The sequence below is a fragment of the Pelodiscus sinensis genome, chromosome 5 (genome assembly GCF_049634645.1).
Source record: "Pelodiscus sinensis isolate JC-2024 chromosome 5, ASM4963464v1, whole genome shotgun sequence".
Taxonomy (NCBI): domain Eukaryota; kingdom Metazoa; phylum Chordata; order Testudines; family Trionychidae; genus Pelodiscus; species Pelodiscus sinensis.
The window spans coordinates 76,538,401-76,555,850 of record NC_134715.1 but is presented as its reverse complement, the minus strand read 5'-3'; the positions used below and the strand labels follow the sequence as shown (position 1 = coordinate 76,555,850).

General features: G+C 48.1%; 1 protein-coding gene across 3 annotated transcripts; it reads left to right on the top strand.

Moving 5' to 3' along the window:
* Window positions 1-242: 242 nt before the first annotated feature.
* LOC142829638 (uncharacterized) lies at window positions 243-16,999 on the top strand. 3 transcript variants are annotated; one of them, XM_075930306.1, is made up of 6 exons: window positions 249-1,195; window positions 8,635-8,744; window positions 9,609-9,709; window positions 10,239-10,316; window positions 16,659-16,781; window positions 16,860-16,999. In XM_075930306.1, coding segments are annotated over exons 1-6 (714 nt in total). In that variant the 5' UTR covers window positions 249-894; the 3' UTR covers window positions 16,861-16,999. The 3 variants fall into 3 exon arrangements, 2 of the variants coding, with proteins under 2 accessions (XP_075786422.1, XP_075786421.1); XR_012904266.1 differs by lacking the exon at window positions 9,609-9,709 and having other exon boundaries at window positions 243-1,195; XM_075930307.1 differs by lacking the exons at window positions 9,609-9,709; window positions 16,659-16,781 and having other exon boundaries at window positions 244-1,195; window positions 16,860-16,917.
* The last annotated feature ends 451 nt before the right edge of the window (window positions 17,000-17,450 follow it).

Here is a 17,450-nt window from a genome sequence, read left to right as displayed (position 1 = left end):
TCATTTCTGGGTGCTTTTAAAGATGCTGACCTGATATTCATCTTTGTAAATCCCTATGGTTTGTCCTATCCATAGACAACCCCTTTTCCTCGGATAGTTAACAACTGTAGGGCATTCTTCCAGTCCCTAGTTTTAAAGATCTGGGAACTGAACACTCTGCTGAGGCACCTTTGTCAACTTTGTCTCCAGGTTAATTGGACAGAGTCCAAGTTTATCGACCTTCAGGATGTAAGGTAGATCTATTTACTCGGGTTGCAGCCACAAATCTGTAGACAGCTGCATCCCGAGGATGGGCGTTAGGTTCTTATATGTGGCTCAAGTCTTGTATTTTATTTTAATGGCCGTACGTGTGCCAAGAGACTGGCTTTATATCACCAAGGGAGCCCCACGTAAACTCTCCGTACAGTATGCAAGCCCCCTCGGGGGGAACGCTCCTTGGGGGCTGTGTGGAGAGGAGGGGCCAATGGGTAAGCTGAGAGGGGTCCCCTCCTCCCATGGCTTCTGTCACGGGGCTGGGGCAGGCAGCCGGAGCTGCCAGCGGCGCCTCTGGCTCTGGCCGAAATGTTGTCGAAAAGGGATTCCGGCGTTTTCTGTTGCCTGTGGCAACGTCCCCTTGTTCCAGGCGAGAAACCGCACCGGCTCCAAGCAGGCTGGGCTGCTGCGGGAAAGGCCAGGGAGCAGCTCGGGGCTCCCAGGGGCCCCTTGGCCCAGCAGCCTGCCCTGAGCACCGGGCCCAGGAATTGGCTCCCCCAGGCGGGAACCGGACACGTGCCCTGAGGCCGAGCAGCCTGTGGAAAGGGAAAGCGGCGCTACCCGCGTGGGGCGCTCCCTGGTGGCTGGGTGGGGGCGGCAGCCTGGCACGGACCGGCCGTCTCGTGTCCCCTTTCGCCCGGGATGGCCGCCCGCGGCGAGGTGCCCCCCAGCCGCCCGCAGGCGCCCAGCGTCGCGTCGGCCCGGCTGCCGCCGGTGACCCAGCACCCGCTCTCCCGGCTCGGCGCCCCCGAGAGCCTGTCTCTGCGCGGCCACGCGCCCAGCGGGCAGGAGCCTGCAGGGGGCAGCGGCTGCACCCGGGCCCCGCCACCGCCGCCCCCTGGGCCGGAGCTGAGGCCCCGCTTCCGCGGCGCTCGCTCCCCACAGCCACTGCCGGAGGCCTCCGCCCGCGCGGACCCGGGCAAGCCCAAGCTGCCGGTGTTTGGTGAGTGCTGGCAGTGGAGGGGCCCGCCGTGGGGGGGAAAGGGGCCCGATGCTCTCCCACCCCATGGCAGCAGCTGCAGGGGCCCCAGCGTGGGCAGTTCTGCTGCGTGAGGAGGGCACGGAATAGACACCGCTGCTGTCAGGGGGGATGCAAACTACGTGGGCCTGTGGGGATGGTTCTGCTCACTGTTGCTTCAGGTCACACTGGTGTCTATCCAGGTAACTGCTGATTTACTGGAGTTACACTGGCATTGTAATTGAGAGCAGAACCTGGCTCCTGATATGCAGCTGTTTGTGGTCCCAGGCAAGTGTAAACTTTATATGGATTGTGTTGTAACCATCCTTTCAATACACAGTCCACAATTAGCACAAAAAAGCTTTATATTGTCAATTATACATGGGAAAGGGTGATTTTCTTTTATTTCTAGTTGGATTATAAAATGTGAACTAGACAGAATATTTGGCAGTGGTATTTTGTAAATGAACGCTTGGCTTTTATCTGTTCTTTTATAAAACCAGTCGAAAAAGAAATGTGTTACTAGTGTTCAGTGACATGTACCCCTCCTATTCCCAATCCAAATGCATGAGTTTTGTTGGGACACTGGCTGAAGAACAGATGGAGCAAGTAGGGGGTCAAGTATTGCTCCTCCTAAAGTGTGGGCAAACTGCTGCTCCTCCAAGACCATTACTTCATCTGGTAAAGTAATGTAGCAGTAGCTGCCTGCCTTTACTCTGCCTGCACATAGTATTAGGTAAGGTGACCGTATTTCCTTATGGTGAAAACAGGACACCTGATAAAACTGCTCAAATTCAAGCAAGTTCAGTGGCAATCTATCAGAACAATGTGCTTTCCCTCCCAAAACATGCTATAAAAACTCCCCGGCCTAGCGCCAGAAAGGGGGCTATGGAGTTCTGGGCTAAGGGGGGGTGTCTTCAGATATGGGTGTAGACAGGATCAACTGTTGAGAGGTGATACGGGGTGATATGGGGGCCACCAGCCCGATGACCCTCTCCACACCACTTGATGAAGGGCCAGGACAACCCCCTCTGCTGCAGGCCCCACCACTTCCCTGCCTTGCCCTTTGAACCGTACATGCTGTTTGGAGGCATGTGTCCCCTCCTGCAACCCTGTGCATCACCTGCAGGCCCACAGATGTTGCCAGACCAGAAAGTCCCAGATGAGAGAGGTTCAGCCTTTATCTGAACCTGTATCTGAAGATTTTTAAGATTTCTTACTATAGCTAGATAGTTCCCTTTTTGAAATAATTTAGTTTTCCTGAAAGACGTGAGAATACACACATGCTCTAGACACAGCCTTGCCTTAAAGATAAGAGAAAGCCAAAAGATGACATAAATATGTGTTGATCTTTTTAAATCTCTATAGTCCAAATTCTGGCCTCTCATTGACTGCAGTGGATGGCATAAGATGGAAGGAAGGTTAAAATTTGGAGTATGACAGTACGTAAGTGTTACACATTAAATAAAAATAATTCCAAAAGAAGAAACCATAATTCTAAAAAAATAATCACAAAGAGCCAGATTGTCAGAGCTGCAGTCTTGTGCGTGTCTGGTTGCATGAAGTCATATTCTGTGTGCTTGCAGGGTATACATGTGCAAAATTGTGCTTTTGAAATGTCAGTGTTCTAAATCAGGGGTGAGGATCTGGCTTGGATCTGGCTCCCACAGCTCAGAGCTCCCATGCTGGCAATCCAGCCCTCCTACCCTCTTCTCAGTCAAGGACCACATCAGTGAGGGTTTTTTGTTTGTTTGTTTGCTTCTCATTTGCAGCCCTTGACTGATTTTGTTGTTTGTTATTTTTGTTTGTTTGGTTGGTTGGTTGGTTGGTTTTTTTGCTTCTCACTTGCAGCCCCTGACTTATTTGATTTTTCTGTGGGTCAGCGGCCCCTGACGCAAAAAAGGTTCCCCACCCCTGATCCAAATGGAGCATATCGGCCAATGCCTTGTGTTAAGTATTATTCCCCAAAGTGACCATATTCTTGACAGATTTTAACAAAAAGAAAGAATCTAAAAGCATGGAGTCCCATTTCCAAATATCTTTGAACTGTCTTACACTGCAATGTACATTTCTGTCTTTTTGTTGCTGGTTATACACATTATTCTTTTGACATTTGTTTTTGGCTGAACCAGTCATAAGACGGGATTTTCAGGTCTCTCCTCCACGTCGGTCTTCTCTCCTGAGCTTCCGGTCTCTCGTTCCGTCTCCGTCTCCCTCTCTCTCTCCTCCTCCTCCTACTGCCTCCCCCCCTCCTCAGCTCTCCTCCCCCTCTTTCCTCTCACTCGGGGGACCGCAGAGTCCAAATGGCCTTTTGGGCTCCAAGCTCCCCGTGCTGCATGGGGAGCGTGGAGCCCAAACAGCTGCTTGCGCCACTTGCTCCCATGCGGTGGCCCAGCTAAGCGGTGCAGAAGTCAGCTGAGTGCCATGGCAGGAGGCAAAGGGGGGCGGGTTGGTGACATTCATGGGCAAGGGGCAGGGCCTGGAGCCACTGTCACACCGCACATCATCGCGCTGCCCCCATTCCCCTCCTGCCGTGGCACTTGGCTGACTTCTGCGCCGCTCAGGCAGGCCGCCACGTGGGAGCAAGCGGCCGTTTGGGCCCCGCACTCCCCATGCAGCACGGGCTGCTTGGAGGGAACAGCCAGCATTTCAGAAACAGCACCGCCCAGAGGGAACAGCCAGTGTTTCAAGCAACAGCGCTGCCCAAAGGGAATAGCCAGCATTCCAGGCAACAACGCCCTCCCAGAGGGAACAGCCAGCATTTTGGCGTTACAGACTCTCAGACACTGGGCTACTATATATATGATGTCTTGACTGAACATTTCCTGGTATACTAAGGATTACTGTCACCTAAGCAACTGTTTCTAGGCTAATAAAATTGTTTTTTTTTCTCACTACTTAAGTTATTTAATTAGTGGCCAAACTACATGAGAGAGGGGAGGAGAAAGCAAGAAAAGAGTAAGGAGAATCTGAAGAGAATTGAACTGAAAAGAGCTCCAGTGTTCTGCTGCTGCTTCTTTGTCTTTCCATTAGGAATACTCCTCTATTGTGAATAATGTCTCCTGAGTCCTACAGCAGCTTCAGAGGGGTAGCCTAGTTAGTCTGTAACTGGAAAAAACTTTAAAAAACAACAAAGCGTCTTGTAGAGATTATACCTACAGGATCTATATAGAGCATTCTTAAAACTGGAGAAGTTGAAAAAACAGAATGACAGAGCCAGAAGAGTGCCCAGACATCAGCTACTTCAAGACAGGCGCAGGAAAAAAACAGTAGGATACCACTTGTCATCACCTACAGCTCACAACATAAACCCTTCCAACACATTATCAACAGTCTAAAACCTATCCTGGAAAATGACTCCTCTCTTTCACAAGCCTTGAGGGAATTAGTTTTAAGAGAGATCTGAACAAATTTATGAATGCAGTTCTCTGACAGTTTGCTTGTGATGGAAGAGGGCAAGGGCTCAACAACGCTGGTGCTCATTTCCAGTTTATACCTTTTGTTGGGGGTTAGGGAGGTATTCTCCCTTCTGCTCCAGTGTCTTATGGGAGGGGTTTTAATCTCCTTTCTGTAAAGGATCAGAGGGCATATCTGCACTACTCACGTTATTTCAAAATAACAAGGTGAGCATCAGCACAGCAAGCAAATTATTTTGAATAATGGGCTTGCTATAACGAAATAATAACTCCTCATTCTACAAGGAATAATGCCTACTTTGAAATTGCTATTTCGAAATAGGGTGAGTGTGGACGGTCAGCTGTGCTTATTTTGAAATAATTGGCCTCCAGGGCTTCTCACAGCTGCCTCGATGGCCACTTTGTCCATAACCCTCAGAACTCTGTAGTTCCCTTCTCCTGCAGAGTTTAAACCTTGTGCTTGTGGCACGACGCGGGTCCTACTAGCCCTATGCCACGTAGCAGCATCCTGCTCTGCCTTCCATGAGTGACCCCGGCGCTCCCTCCTAACCTCCAACAGCTGCAAGCATGCCAGCACCCACCTCTGGAAGCCCCTGGCTAGGGGAGAAAGGGGGCACCATTGTGGATTGGTGCAGAGATCCTGGATCTCTTAGAGGTGTGGGGAGAGGAATGCACCCTCTAGGATCTCTACACCAGGTGCTGTAGTGCAGATGTCTACGGCCGTATGGCAGCAACCGTGGCCCATAAGGGGCACACGCGCATGTTGGATCAGGTAAGGGTTGCCAGGTGTCTGGTTTTCTACCGGACAGTCTGGTATTTGCACCGTCTGTCCAGTAGAAAAATTCAGAAAATACCAGACAAGTGCAATGTCCGGTATTTTCTGAATTCCCGGCTGGGTGCCGGACGGAAGCCTGGCAGAGGCGGGGGAGTGACTGGGAGGCAGGGCCATGATTGGCGCAGGAGCATGTGTTTGTGTGCAAAAGACGGGGGGGGGGAAGGGGCAGAGTGGGGGCTGGGACTCCCCCTGCCCGGCTTCTGCTCGTGACCAGAGGTTCCCAGTGCCAATTGCGAGAACTGGCAGCCTCTGGCTGCATGCAGAAGCCGGGCGGGGGGAGTGGCTAAAGCCACTCCCCCCGCCCGGCTTCTACTAGCAACTCGAGGGAGTACCTTCTGGGGGCGCAGCCCCTTGGACTCCGGCTCAGGTCAGTGGCTGCACCCTTCCCCCCGCCACCAGCTCTGCTTCCCTCTCCCTTTCCTCCAGGCTCCCCTCCTCCTGTCCAGCCCCCAGCCTTCCCCAGTTCTGCTTCCTGGCCCCCCTTCCATCCAGCCCCCTCTCCCGTTCCTCTCGGCCAGCCCCATGGCTCCCCCCCCAGCTCTGCTTCCCCTCCCCCTCCCCAGTCATTGACTCCGGCCTGGACACGTCCATTATCTGCTTCCTGGAGGGCAGGGTTGTGGATGAGGAGGAGGAGCAGGCCAGCCTGGACGCTAAGCCCTCCAGCCAGGAGGTTATCAGCCTGGAGCTGGCACCCCCCACCCAGGATGTCTCCCAGGACTTGGACAAGGCTGGGGAGGGCACTTCAGGTAAGTTCCATTATTTTCCCTATCTACATGCGGGGGAAGGCTTGGGCTGTGAGGGGCTGCATGCACCTCACTCATCTTTCTTGGCCTGGGGATTGCACAGCAGCCTGTGCACGTGGGTGCACATGGAACACCAGTCCGAAGCACTGAGCCCCATGATGCTTTCACACAGGAACCCGTAGCTCCTTCTCACGAGGTTCCTGGAGAGGCCTGCCTTACTCCTGACTCCGTGGTGGGACAACTTTCCACGACAAGCCACTACTAAGAAGGCTGGAGTCTTGGAAACACACAGAAGTGCTGCACATGGCACAGGGTCATGACCACACTCTCGGGCAGCATTTGCTCCTGGTCAAGTGTGGCGAGTTGGAGGACACCAATCCTGTGCATGGGAGCCTGCTGGGGGCAGGAAGAGGAGGGGACCTCAGTAGTACTCTCTCCAAAAAGTGGCATCTGCTGCTCATACACACCTCCTCCAACAGCCTTCCCCCCTCTCCTCCAGCAGGCAGGGATAGAAGTTCTCCCTCTGTGAGACACCACGACTGCCAGACCCAGCATGTGCAGGACATGGAAGGAAACTAAGCTGCCCTTTTGACTCCCCTCCTGCCTGCAGGCTCCTGGCATGGCCAGCACCTTTCCATGTCTGCTTGTCCCTGGGACATGGGAATAGCGAGGCTCCCCTGGGACATCCATGCCCATGCTGGAAAGTGCCTTCTGTCTAGGAAACAGATGGACTTGCCTGAAGCACAGTGCCATCATCTGAACCAAGACTTCGGTGTCGGCTCAGAGCTGAGGGCTAGGCTTCGTGCAAACTGTCTCCTGGGATGACTGCCCTTCTCACCTTCACAGCTGGGCCAGCTGCAAGCATGGTACGTCCACCACCTCCCATGCCATCTTCCCAACCCTATGAGAACTGCAGGTGAAGGCGATCCCAAGACGACCTGGTACGGGAACATTCCTTGAACAGGAACTTCAAGGAGGAGTGCCAAGAGCGCTGGGCTGCCCGGGACCTGAGGAAAATGATTTAGCAGCAGCTGTCCAGCCAGCTGTGCTCCTCTATCACCACCTCCATGGAGAGCGTGGTCACTGCTATCAGTTGGTACACTAGACAACCACCCACCAACCCCCAGCACCCACACCTGTTCCTCCCTAAGTTCCTCCAGCACCCGCATCTCCCCAAGTCCCTCCAGCACTTTCTCCCCTGCAAGTTCCTCCAGCACCTGCCCCACTGGCTTCTTCTCCTAGCCTCTCCTCGCCCGGGACCACTGAAGGTCACGTACATGAGGCAGTGGGACCTCTTGGGCAGCTGAGGCATCCAGATACATCCAAAGCAGGAGCCAGTCCCAGCCCCATCCCTGAGCTCCTCTTCTCCCCTCCCAGGATTTTTCCCCAGTCCCTCTCCAATTATATATTCCCCAAATAAAAATGACTGGAATGAGGAGTAACAGTTAATCCGAACTAAGGACTTAGTTCAGATTAACCTTTAAACTGCCGCGTGTAGCCGCGGGCAGTTCGTTCGGACTAAGGGGGATTTAAAAATGGCGGCCGGACGGGAACATGCAAATAAAGCTCGGGATATTTAAATCCCGGGCTTCATTTGCAACCCCGGTTCCCTGATTTGCCTACCTAGCTCGAATAAACGAGCTAGTGTAGACATACCCCAAGAGCCTTGCACTGCTTTACAGCACATCCAGCTCCATGGCAGAAATGCTGTGGCGTCCACAAGAGCAACCAGAGCATGTGATGTGAGTTTGCTGTCCTTCAACGGCGGTAGGCAATGAAGATCTGAGACTCGGCTGTAGAGGGGAGACCCTCAGGAAGTAGCTACAGGAAGTGACTGCTGTCCTGATGCCCTGCCCGGAGTGCTTCTGGGGGGCTTTAAATGTGATTCAGGCTCCAATCAGTGTGGAGGCACTATTTTGATATAGATCTGTGTTATTTCAAAGGGGATTTGTAGTGTGGACGCACTATTTCAAAATAGTTATTTTGGGAGTTATTATTTTGAAATAAATAAGCGTGCAGTGTAGACATAGCCATAAATAGTTATAGCTGAAGAATTGACATGGGTCTGGGAGGATCAGGGTTCATTCTCTCAGATGCTTGTCTGGATGGTTGTTGGATCATATGCTCAGGATCTGACTGATAGCAGTATATGGGGGTGCCATTGCAGGGACCTTGGGCACTGCTGCACCTCAGTCCCTTCTGTTTACTCCCTGTGGTAAATAGTGTCTACTGTGGGTGTTAATGCTTTGGTCTAATGTCAGTTGTAGGGTTTAATATTCAGATATTGGATGGCATTGGCAGCCTGTGGTACACAAGAGATCAGGCTGCATGATCTAGTGGTCCCTCTGTAACTGAATCCTGTCTCCTAGCTGTCTTCACCTATATATGTTGTTCATGGTTTCTGAAAGTTGATTTTTTTTAATGACCTAGGCCAACGAGCTGACATTGGAAACCCAGCAGTAAGCAGAGCAAGTTTTATTAACAGAAGGATAAGTTTACTGTCTCAGCCTGGGACACAGCTCAGGATTGAAGCTGATGAGGTATGATTTTAATCAAACACAGTCCATATAAATAAGTGGGTAGAATGAAATTGGACTGTGAAAGCCAAGTATGGTGATAAGATATGTAGTTATAACCTTTGACTTATACTGCAGTGTTCAAATATAGATAGAGTCCTTTACATATATGATTTTAGAAGCTCGCTATCAAACAGAAAATAAGTCATCATAAGTCTATATAATTCAGTTACCTAGTAACATCCTCCATACATATTTCTTGAACTCTGAAACATTGTACACAATCATTAACCATTATTCCAGAATGAATTTACCTATGTTGAATAGCATCCTCATAATGTTATTTAAGAGAAAAATATCCCATTGAAGATAATGGAAACTTTGTTAAATACAAATTGAGTAAACGTTTCAAGACTCATTTTGTAGTTTTGTCATACTGTAACCTGGCAACACATGGTTTAATGATAATACAGAAAGCAAAGATCATATTTATTTTGGCACTACCAATAAGGTTCACTCAGTTAGGTCACACAGCAGTACTTGAAAGCCTATATTCCAACTGAGTAGAAAACATTTTTACATTTTTCTTTTCCTGCTAAAGACTCTACAGAAAATATTCCCTCATCCCCAGATAGTTATTAAAAATACATCATTTCTTTGTCGAACATTTATTCCTTCTTGATTTCTTATCATTTTGTCAGTGGTAGACAACATCCTCTTCTTGTGCTTGAAGAAGAAATGAGTTAAAAGTACATATTAGAAGTATGTAAAAGCGACAAGGAGTCCTATAGCTTTTATTATTATTATTATTATTATTGTTATTGTTATTTTATTTTATATTAGAAGTGTGTGTTATTTGTAAATATGTATCACTTTTTATTTTTTAAGCTGGAGCGCATTTTGCATGAAAAAATGAGATCTGGAGGCTATTTTACTGTGAGACAACTGTTCAAAAACAATGATCCTGAGGGCAAGGGTCAGGTCAGTAGGTATGTGCCTCACACCAGAGTTTTGCATTTTCTGGGATGTGTTACTTAATTTTGACACATACATGCATCTAGCTAATGGTGAGGTTAGGTTTACACTACAAAGATAAATTGGAAAAAGAAATGCAATTTGCGGTATGGAAATTGCGTATCTTCTTCCGATTTACTTCTGAAAAAGGCTTTTCCGAAATTTGGCCTGTCTACACGGGGCCAAATTTCAGGAAAAAACCCTCTTTCAGAACATCCCTTCCTCATAAAACGAAGTTTACAGGGATGCTGAAAAAATGCATCCAATTTTCTGACATTTTTTTTCAGAAAAGCGAATGTGATCTGGTATCCCAGAAAAGCTCTTTAATGTAGACATAGCATAATAAACAATGCCAGTTGTCTTTTTACATATATTTAGTACTTTATTTTTCCTCCCAATTCCCCCCACTAAAATAATAGCTTATTTTTGTCTTTTATGAATGTATGGAGGTGGACTGGATAAAATCACACTATAGATGTATTTTTTACTGTTATTCATTGATAGAGATGTGCTACTCATGATGTTGACCAAATTTCTGGGAAGGTATATCAGCTTCAAGCAGTTTCAGCAACTCCTTCTAAGGTATGTGATCAGATGAAAGTAAAAGAGGGTGGAAAAGATCACAGTTTTGTATTTAAAAAGCAAATTATTAAAAAGTAAATTTCCTGATGCTAATCCTGCAACTCATTCTTCTTCAGACAGTCCTTTGGATTGAAAAGGATTTATAGTTGTTCATATGTCCGTCTCCCTGCAAGTTTGATTTTATTATTCCTACACTATCTGTCATGGATGGCTGCCACACTGAGCCTTCAGTACCTCCATTGATGATGATTGTATAAGCAATCTTAGCATCTTGTTCAATTGCCCAGCTGTTCTAAGAGTTATGGACCTACGGTTCTTTCACTTATATTCATGTAAATAATGAATAACTCCTTTTAAACCCATGGCATAACACTGGGGCAAAACTGGTATAAGTGAGGGTATGTCTACACTACAAAGTTAATTCGAACTAACAGCTGTTAGTTCGAATTAACTTTCATAGGCGCTACACTAGCAATCCGCTAGTTCGAACTTAATTCAAACTAGAGGAGCGCTTAATTCGAACTAGGTAAACCTCATTCCATGAGGACTAACGCCTAGTTCGAATTAACTAGTTCGAATTAAGGGCTGTGTAGCCACTTAATTCGAACTAGTGGGAGGCTAGCCCTTCCTTGGTTCCCCTGGTGGCCACTCTGGGCACAACCAGGAAAACTCTCCTCTCCCCCAGCCCCGGGCCCTTAAAGGGGTAGACTCTGGCCAGACGGCACTTGACACAGCCAGCTCTGCCAGTGGTCTCTGCCCCGACCCAGTAGCCCCACAATGAGCCAGGGAGCCAGTGCCAGCGAGCCGTCCCCTGCCCAGTCCCCCAGCACCCAGGGGCCATTCAGGGGCCGTAAACGGCGCGCGCCCTCCTGGTCTAGTGCGGAGGTCATGGACCTCATTGAGGTTTGGGGGCAGGCCCCCAACCTCCATGATCTCCGCACTAGGTGGAGGAACGTGGCCGTCTACGGCCACATAGCAGCCGCCATGGCCCAAAAGGGGCACAGGTACACCCAGGAGCAGGTGCGCCTGAAAGTAAAGCAGCTGCGTCAGGTGTACGCCAGGGCCACCAGGGGCGGCGCCGCAGCAAGGGCTGCCACCTGCTCCTACTTCCCCACCCTCGACCGACTCTTGGGGGGCGGGGCGGTCTGTGCCAGCCCGGGGGACAGCGAGCCGGGACCGGAGGGCCCTGACCCGGGCACACCGGAGGGGCCACCACAAGATGTTCCGCAGGGTCGTCCAGGGAGACCGTACCGGGTAAGTAGTTCGAATTAAGTAGTTCGGGGGGGTGAGGCAGGAGGGAGACCAGAGACCGTGCGTGTGGGCCATGCCTTCCACGGATCACGCAGACACCTGGGCATGTGCCATGCCACCCTTGGGCAGATGGCTCCAGCTGTGTGACACCCAGTGGCCATGGCCCAATAGGCACATGCATGTGTGAAGAGACCTGACATGCTCCTGACCCCGGGGTGGGACCCAGCAGGATGCTTTCCCTTCCCATGTCCCCTCTACACGGAGGCAGGGGACATCTCCCCTCCTTTTCCCCCCGCCGCCCCGGCCACACTATACATGGCACAGGGACATGGGTGTGGTCTTGGGGCAGCTCCCTGTCCCAGGGAGAGCCAGACATCCTGACCATGGCCTCTGTACAAGTACAGCGGCTCTGACGGTGCAGGGCATGGTCGCCCTCACGTCGTGGGGGGGGGGAGGGGGCTGGGCATCATCCGCTGCGTCCCCAGGGAGAACTGACCACTTCTCTTCTTTCTCTACAGCTGCACCAGCTGCTCGTGCAGGGCGCACCATCCCGCCCAGGACATGCTCCCGCACCCACGGCCTGCTCCGGACCACCACCACGGAGCAGGAGTACTGGGACCAGCACCTGGGGTCCTTGTGAGCCCTGCGCCGCACAGTGGAGGCCTGGATGCGGGCAGACCTAAAGCTCTGCCAGGAGCAGCTGGCTGAGGTCTGAGGGCTGAACTCAAACCTGCAGGCCCTGCTGCAGAGCATGGTGCCCCATGCTGGTCCTGCACCTGCTGCCCCAACTACTGTCCCTCCTCCCACTCCTGCCCCCCCTCCCACCTCTTCCTCCTCAACGCCCACACCCTCTTCCTCAATGTTCATACCTCCCACCTCAACCTCCGCACCCTCCACCTTATCCCCCCGGGGACACCGAGGCCCCCTCCCTCGCCATGCTCGGAGGCGGTTGGCCCAGCGAGACCCCCACCCCAATCCCTGAGTTTCCCCTCCCCCTCCTTTCCCTTGCTTCCCCCTTCCAGCTCCCTCCTCCCAGTTTTCCCCCTCCCCTCTCCCACACTCTCTCCTGCCCTTTCCCACCTCCTTTCCCCGTCTCCCCACAGTTTTATTCCCCCCCCCCAGTTTTGTTAAATAAAGAGAGTTTCTGTTTTTGAACACGTGTCCTTTATTTTGTACATCAGGAAGGAGGACTGGGGGGGGGGATAAGTGGAAGGAGGTGAGGGAGGAATGGGGTACGAGCTCCCGATGGAGAGGACTGGGGTGGCTCTGCGGGTTCCTTGGGGTGGAAGTTCTCCTGCAGCCCCTCGATTGACCCCCTTCCCCGGATGGCAGCCTGCGGCAAGTGCCACCGGGCTGATGGCTGAGTGCTGTGATGTGCCGAGTGTGGGCATTCAGGGCACTGCAAGCCAGGACTGCTTTGCTGTCCCTCATCGAGTTAGACAAGCGAGCGGAGAACCCCTGAGAACTGTCTGTCTGGGATGGGGGTCGGGTCCCTTTAAGCACAGTCCTCGGCTAGCCTGAGGCAGCAGGTCCATGCTCTAAGTCCTAATCTGATGCCCTGCCGGTACTGCTTCCGGCCATCCTTAACCTCGGTTCAGGGTCCACTCAGTGTGGACATGCTAGTTCGAATTAGCAAAACGCTAATTCGAACTAGTTTTTAGGTCTAGATGCACTAATTCGAATTAGCTTAGTTCGAATTAACTAATTCGAATTAAGTTAGTTTGAATTAGTGCTGTAGTGTAGACATACCCTGAGAGAAGAACCAGGCCTGTAATATTAATATGTTATTGTACTTATATTTTCCCTTCTGACCGTTATTTTTTTATATATCTTCATTGGCTAAAAAAGAATAATGGATCTCTTTCCTTTTCTTAACATCCCTTGTCATATTCTGGCAGCTAAAATATCGTCAGAGTGTGAGAAAATTGAGTTGTATTTAACCGTCAGTTTTCTTCATATTTTCTTCTGGATCTTATATTCTAAACATCTTTACTTTTCTCAATTGATTTTTCTTTACAAAAATCTAATATGTCATATTGAGAACGGTAATTCAACTGGAAGCTTAACAAGGATGAAATAAAGTGGAATAATTTCCTCAATAATTTGCTTGACTTATTCTTGCTCCACTTCATTGTTCCTACTTGCAATAATCTTCACATCCTTCTCTATATTTTTACTGCCTGGTCCATAATTTCCCAGCTATGATTTTTGCTTTACATTATTCATCGCTATGTGAGCTTCATCATTGTTATCTTTTTGAATGTCGTTTTATTCTCTTCTTTTGCACCATACATAAATTGTTTTGGGACCCTGAAGAGGTTTATGACAGTAATATAATCCCTTCACCAAGTCATAGATTTGCATTCAGGCGAATAATCACACAGTAAATTCATTACGTAGTTGCTGAGAAATAATATTTGTGTATTATATTAACAGTTGCAGGCACTGTTAATGAATTCTATTGTCTTACATCCTCACAGCTGTCCGTACTACATAGCACTAATGTCTTCTTCACGGTGGATGTAATTTCAAGCTTATTTGCAATTAGAACTGAACAAATAATAGGGGCTAATGACTGATTAATAATTCTCTCCATCACTGCTATCAACAAGTGTATAAATGATTCACAAATACATATTTTAATTATTTGAATAGCTCCATTTTAAATATTTAAATTTGCATTATTTAAGCACATTATAATGCAATATGACTTCTCTGAATTTTGCAGGGAAAAGGTAAATTAAGACATGCCTAATCAAATTAGGCAACTTATTTTTGTTTAACTGATTAAAATGCCATATTAAAAGTGTACAATGGCAGACTGGATTGAAGTGTCTTTTTTACAAGAGTTTAACTGAATATTGTAAATAGGTCACTGAAAAACATAGTGCTTGAGGCCCCACACACTGAAGTCAGTGAGGATCTTTTATTGCTGTTTTGGGACTGGCTCTGTTCAATATCTTCATCAACTATTTAGATATTGGCATAGAAAGTACGCTTATTAAGTTTGCAGATGATAAGTTTGCTGGGAGGGGTTGCAACTGCTCAGGAGGATAGGGTCATAATTCAAAATGATCTGGATAAATTGGAGAAATGGTGTGAGGTAAACAGGATGAAGTTTAATAAAGACAAATGTAAAGTGCTCCACTTAGGAAGGGACAGTCAGTTTCACACATTCAGAATGGGAAGCGACTGTCTAGGAAGGAGTACGGCAGAAAGGGATCTAGGGGTTATAGTGGACCACAAGCTGAATATGAGTCAGCAGTGTGATGCTGTTGCAAAAAAAGCAAACATGGTTCTGGGATGCATTAGCAGGTGTGTTGTGAGCAAGACATGAGAAGTCATTCTTCCGCTCTACTCTGCGCTGGTTAGGCCTCAGTTGGAGTATTGTGTCCAGTTCTGGGCACCGCATATCAAGAAAGATATGGAGAAATTGGCGAGGGTCCAGAGAAGATCAACAAGAATGATTAAAGGTCTAGAGAACATGACCTATGAAGGAAGGCTGAAAGAATTGGGTTTGTTTAGTTTAGAAAAGAGAAGACTGCGGGGGGGACATGATAGCCGTTTTCAGGTATCTAAAAGGGTGTCATAAGGAGGAGGGAGAAAACTTGTTCATCTTGGCCTCTGGGGATAGAACAAGAAGCAATGGGCTTAAACTGCAGCAAAGGAGGTTTAGGTTGGACATTAGGAAAAAGTTCCTAACTGTCAGGGTAGTCAAACACTGGAATAAATTGCCCAGGGAGGTTGTGGAATCCCCATCTCTGGAGATATTTAAGAGTAGGTTAGAGAAATGTCTATCAGAAATGGTCTAGACAGTATTTGGTCCTGCCATGAGGGCAGGGGACTGGTCTCGATGACCTCTCGAGGTCCCTTCCAGTCCTAGTATTCTATGATTCTATGATCAGCTCCTTAGTGTTTATCTCATTTTTAAAAGTAGGTATAGCAACAGCGCCCACAGTTAGGTTTTTTGTTCCTACTGCTGGTGCTCATTCACACATGTCTTGATGCACATAAAAATTATTCCTTACATGTATGGAAAAAATCTGCAGATGCATGAACATAAGAACATAAGAATGGCCATACTGGCTCAGACTAAAGGTCCATCCATCCCTATACCCTGTCTACCGACAGTGGCCAATGCCAGGTGTCCCAGAGGGAGTGAATCGAACAGGTAATGATCAAGCCATCTCTCTCCTGCCATCCATCTCCATGCTCTGACAAACCATTCCTTACCCATACTGGCCAATAGCCATTAATAGACTTAACCTCCATGAATTTATCTAGTTCTCTTTTAAACCCTGTTATAGTTCTAGCCTTCACAACCTCCTCAGGCAAGGAGTTCCATAGATTGACTATGCGCTGTGTGAAGAAGAACTTCCTTTTATTTGTTTTAAACCTGCTGCCCATTAGTTTCATTTGGTGGCCCCTAGTTCTTATATTATGGGAATAAGTAAATAATTTTTCCTTATTAACTTTCTCCACACCACTTATGATTTTATATACCTCTTATCATATCCCCCCTTAGACTCTTCTTTTCCAAGCTGAAAAGTCCCAGTCTCTTTAATCTCTCCTCATATGGGACCCATTCCAAACCTCTAATTATAATAATTATAGTTGCCCTTCTCTGAACCTTTTCTAATGCCAGTATATATTTTTTGAGATGAGGACAGTACATCTGTATGCAGTATTCAAGATGTGGGCGTACCTTGGATTTATATAAGGGCAATAAGATATTCTCCATCTTATTCTCTATCCCTTTTTTAATGATTCCTAACAGCCTTTTTGCTTTTTTGACTGCCGCTGCATGGACGTCTTCAGAGAACTATCCATGATGACTCCAAGATCTCTTTCCTGATTAGTTGTAGCTAAATTAGCCCACATCATATTATATGTATAGTTGGGGTTATTTTTTCCTATGTGCATTATTTTACATTTATCCACATTAAATTTCATTTGCCATTTTGTTGCCCAGTCACTTAGTTTGGTGAGATCTTTTTGAAGTTCTTCACAGTCTGCTTTGGTCTTAACTACCTTGAGCAGTTTAGTATCGTCTTCAGACTTTGCCACCTCACTGTTAACCCCTTTCTCCAGATCATTTATGAGTAAGTTGAATAGGATTGGTCCTAGGACTGACCCTTGGGGAACACCACTAATTACCGCTCTTCATTCTGGAAAGGATGAGAGGCAACATTGCAACATTCGGTATGATTCTTGGTAAGTGGTTTCTCTGTTTTATGTCACCGAAGAGAATGCAAACTAAAAACTAACATTCACAATCCTGCATTGTAACAGACTTAAGCTACAGGACAAAGCCGTTATCAAGTTTGAAGACTTATATGCAGCAATTAGTGATCCTGCTACTTCTGGGGCTCCAGTCTGGCTCGATCCCATCAGCCACCAAAGGGGGGACAGAATCATGATGACTGCATCACAGGTGCATTCACAGCTAAAAGAAAAAGCAAAACAAAGGTATAAATGCTTCTGCAGCAGTCCATAGACGGGGAACCAATGTGATCATGTAGTCTGATCTCTGTTGTAACACTGTTCCCAGAATTTTCCCTCCATGATTCCTGCATCAAACTGTACCATTTGTGACTGAACTAGTCTATATATTTTAGAAATCCATCCAACCTTGATTTAAAGATTCCAGGTGATGGAAAATTTACTACATCTCTTGAGATATTTCTTCTCATGTTGATTGCTCTTATTGGTAAAAGTTCAGGATTTATCAGGTTTAACCCTGGCAGCATCCAAGTCTGTAGAGTGGGTTCATGAGGGAGGAAAGCATCCTTTTACAGGTTGCACCTCTGAAAACTGGTATTCTGTGGTCTGCCCACGGATGCTCCTGGACTAGAAAGCCTCAAAGCCTAATGGCAGGAGGGT

Coding starts and splice junctions, on each gene's coding strand:
- LOC142829638 (XM_075930306.1), top strand. CDS start 895: ATGGCCGCCCGCGGCGAGGTGCCCCCCAGCCGCCCGCAGGCGCCCAGC. Junction 1,196..8,634: donor GCCCAAGCTGCCGGTGTTTG/GTGAGTGCTGGC, acceptor TTAATGACCTAG/GCCAACGAGCTGACATTGGA. Junction 10,317..16,658: donor TTTCAGCAACTCCTTCTAAG/GTATGTGATCAG, acceptor CCCTTTCTCCAG/ATCATTTATGAGTAAGTTGA.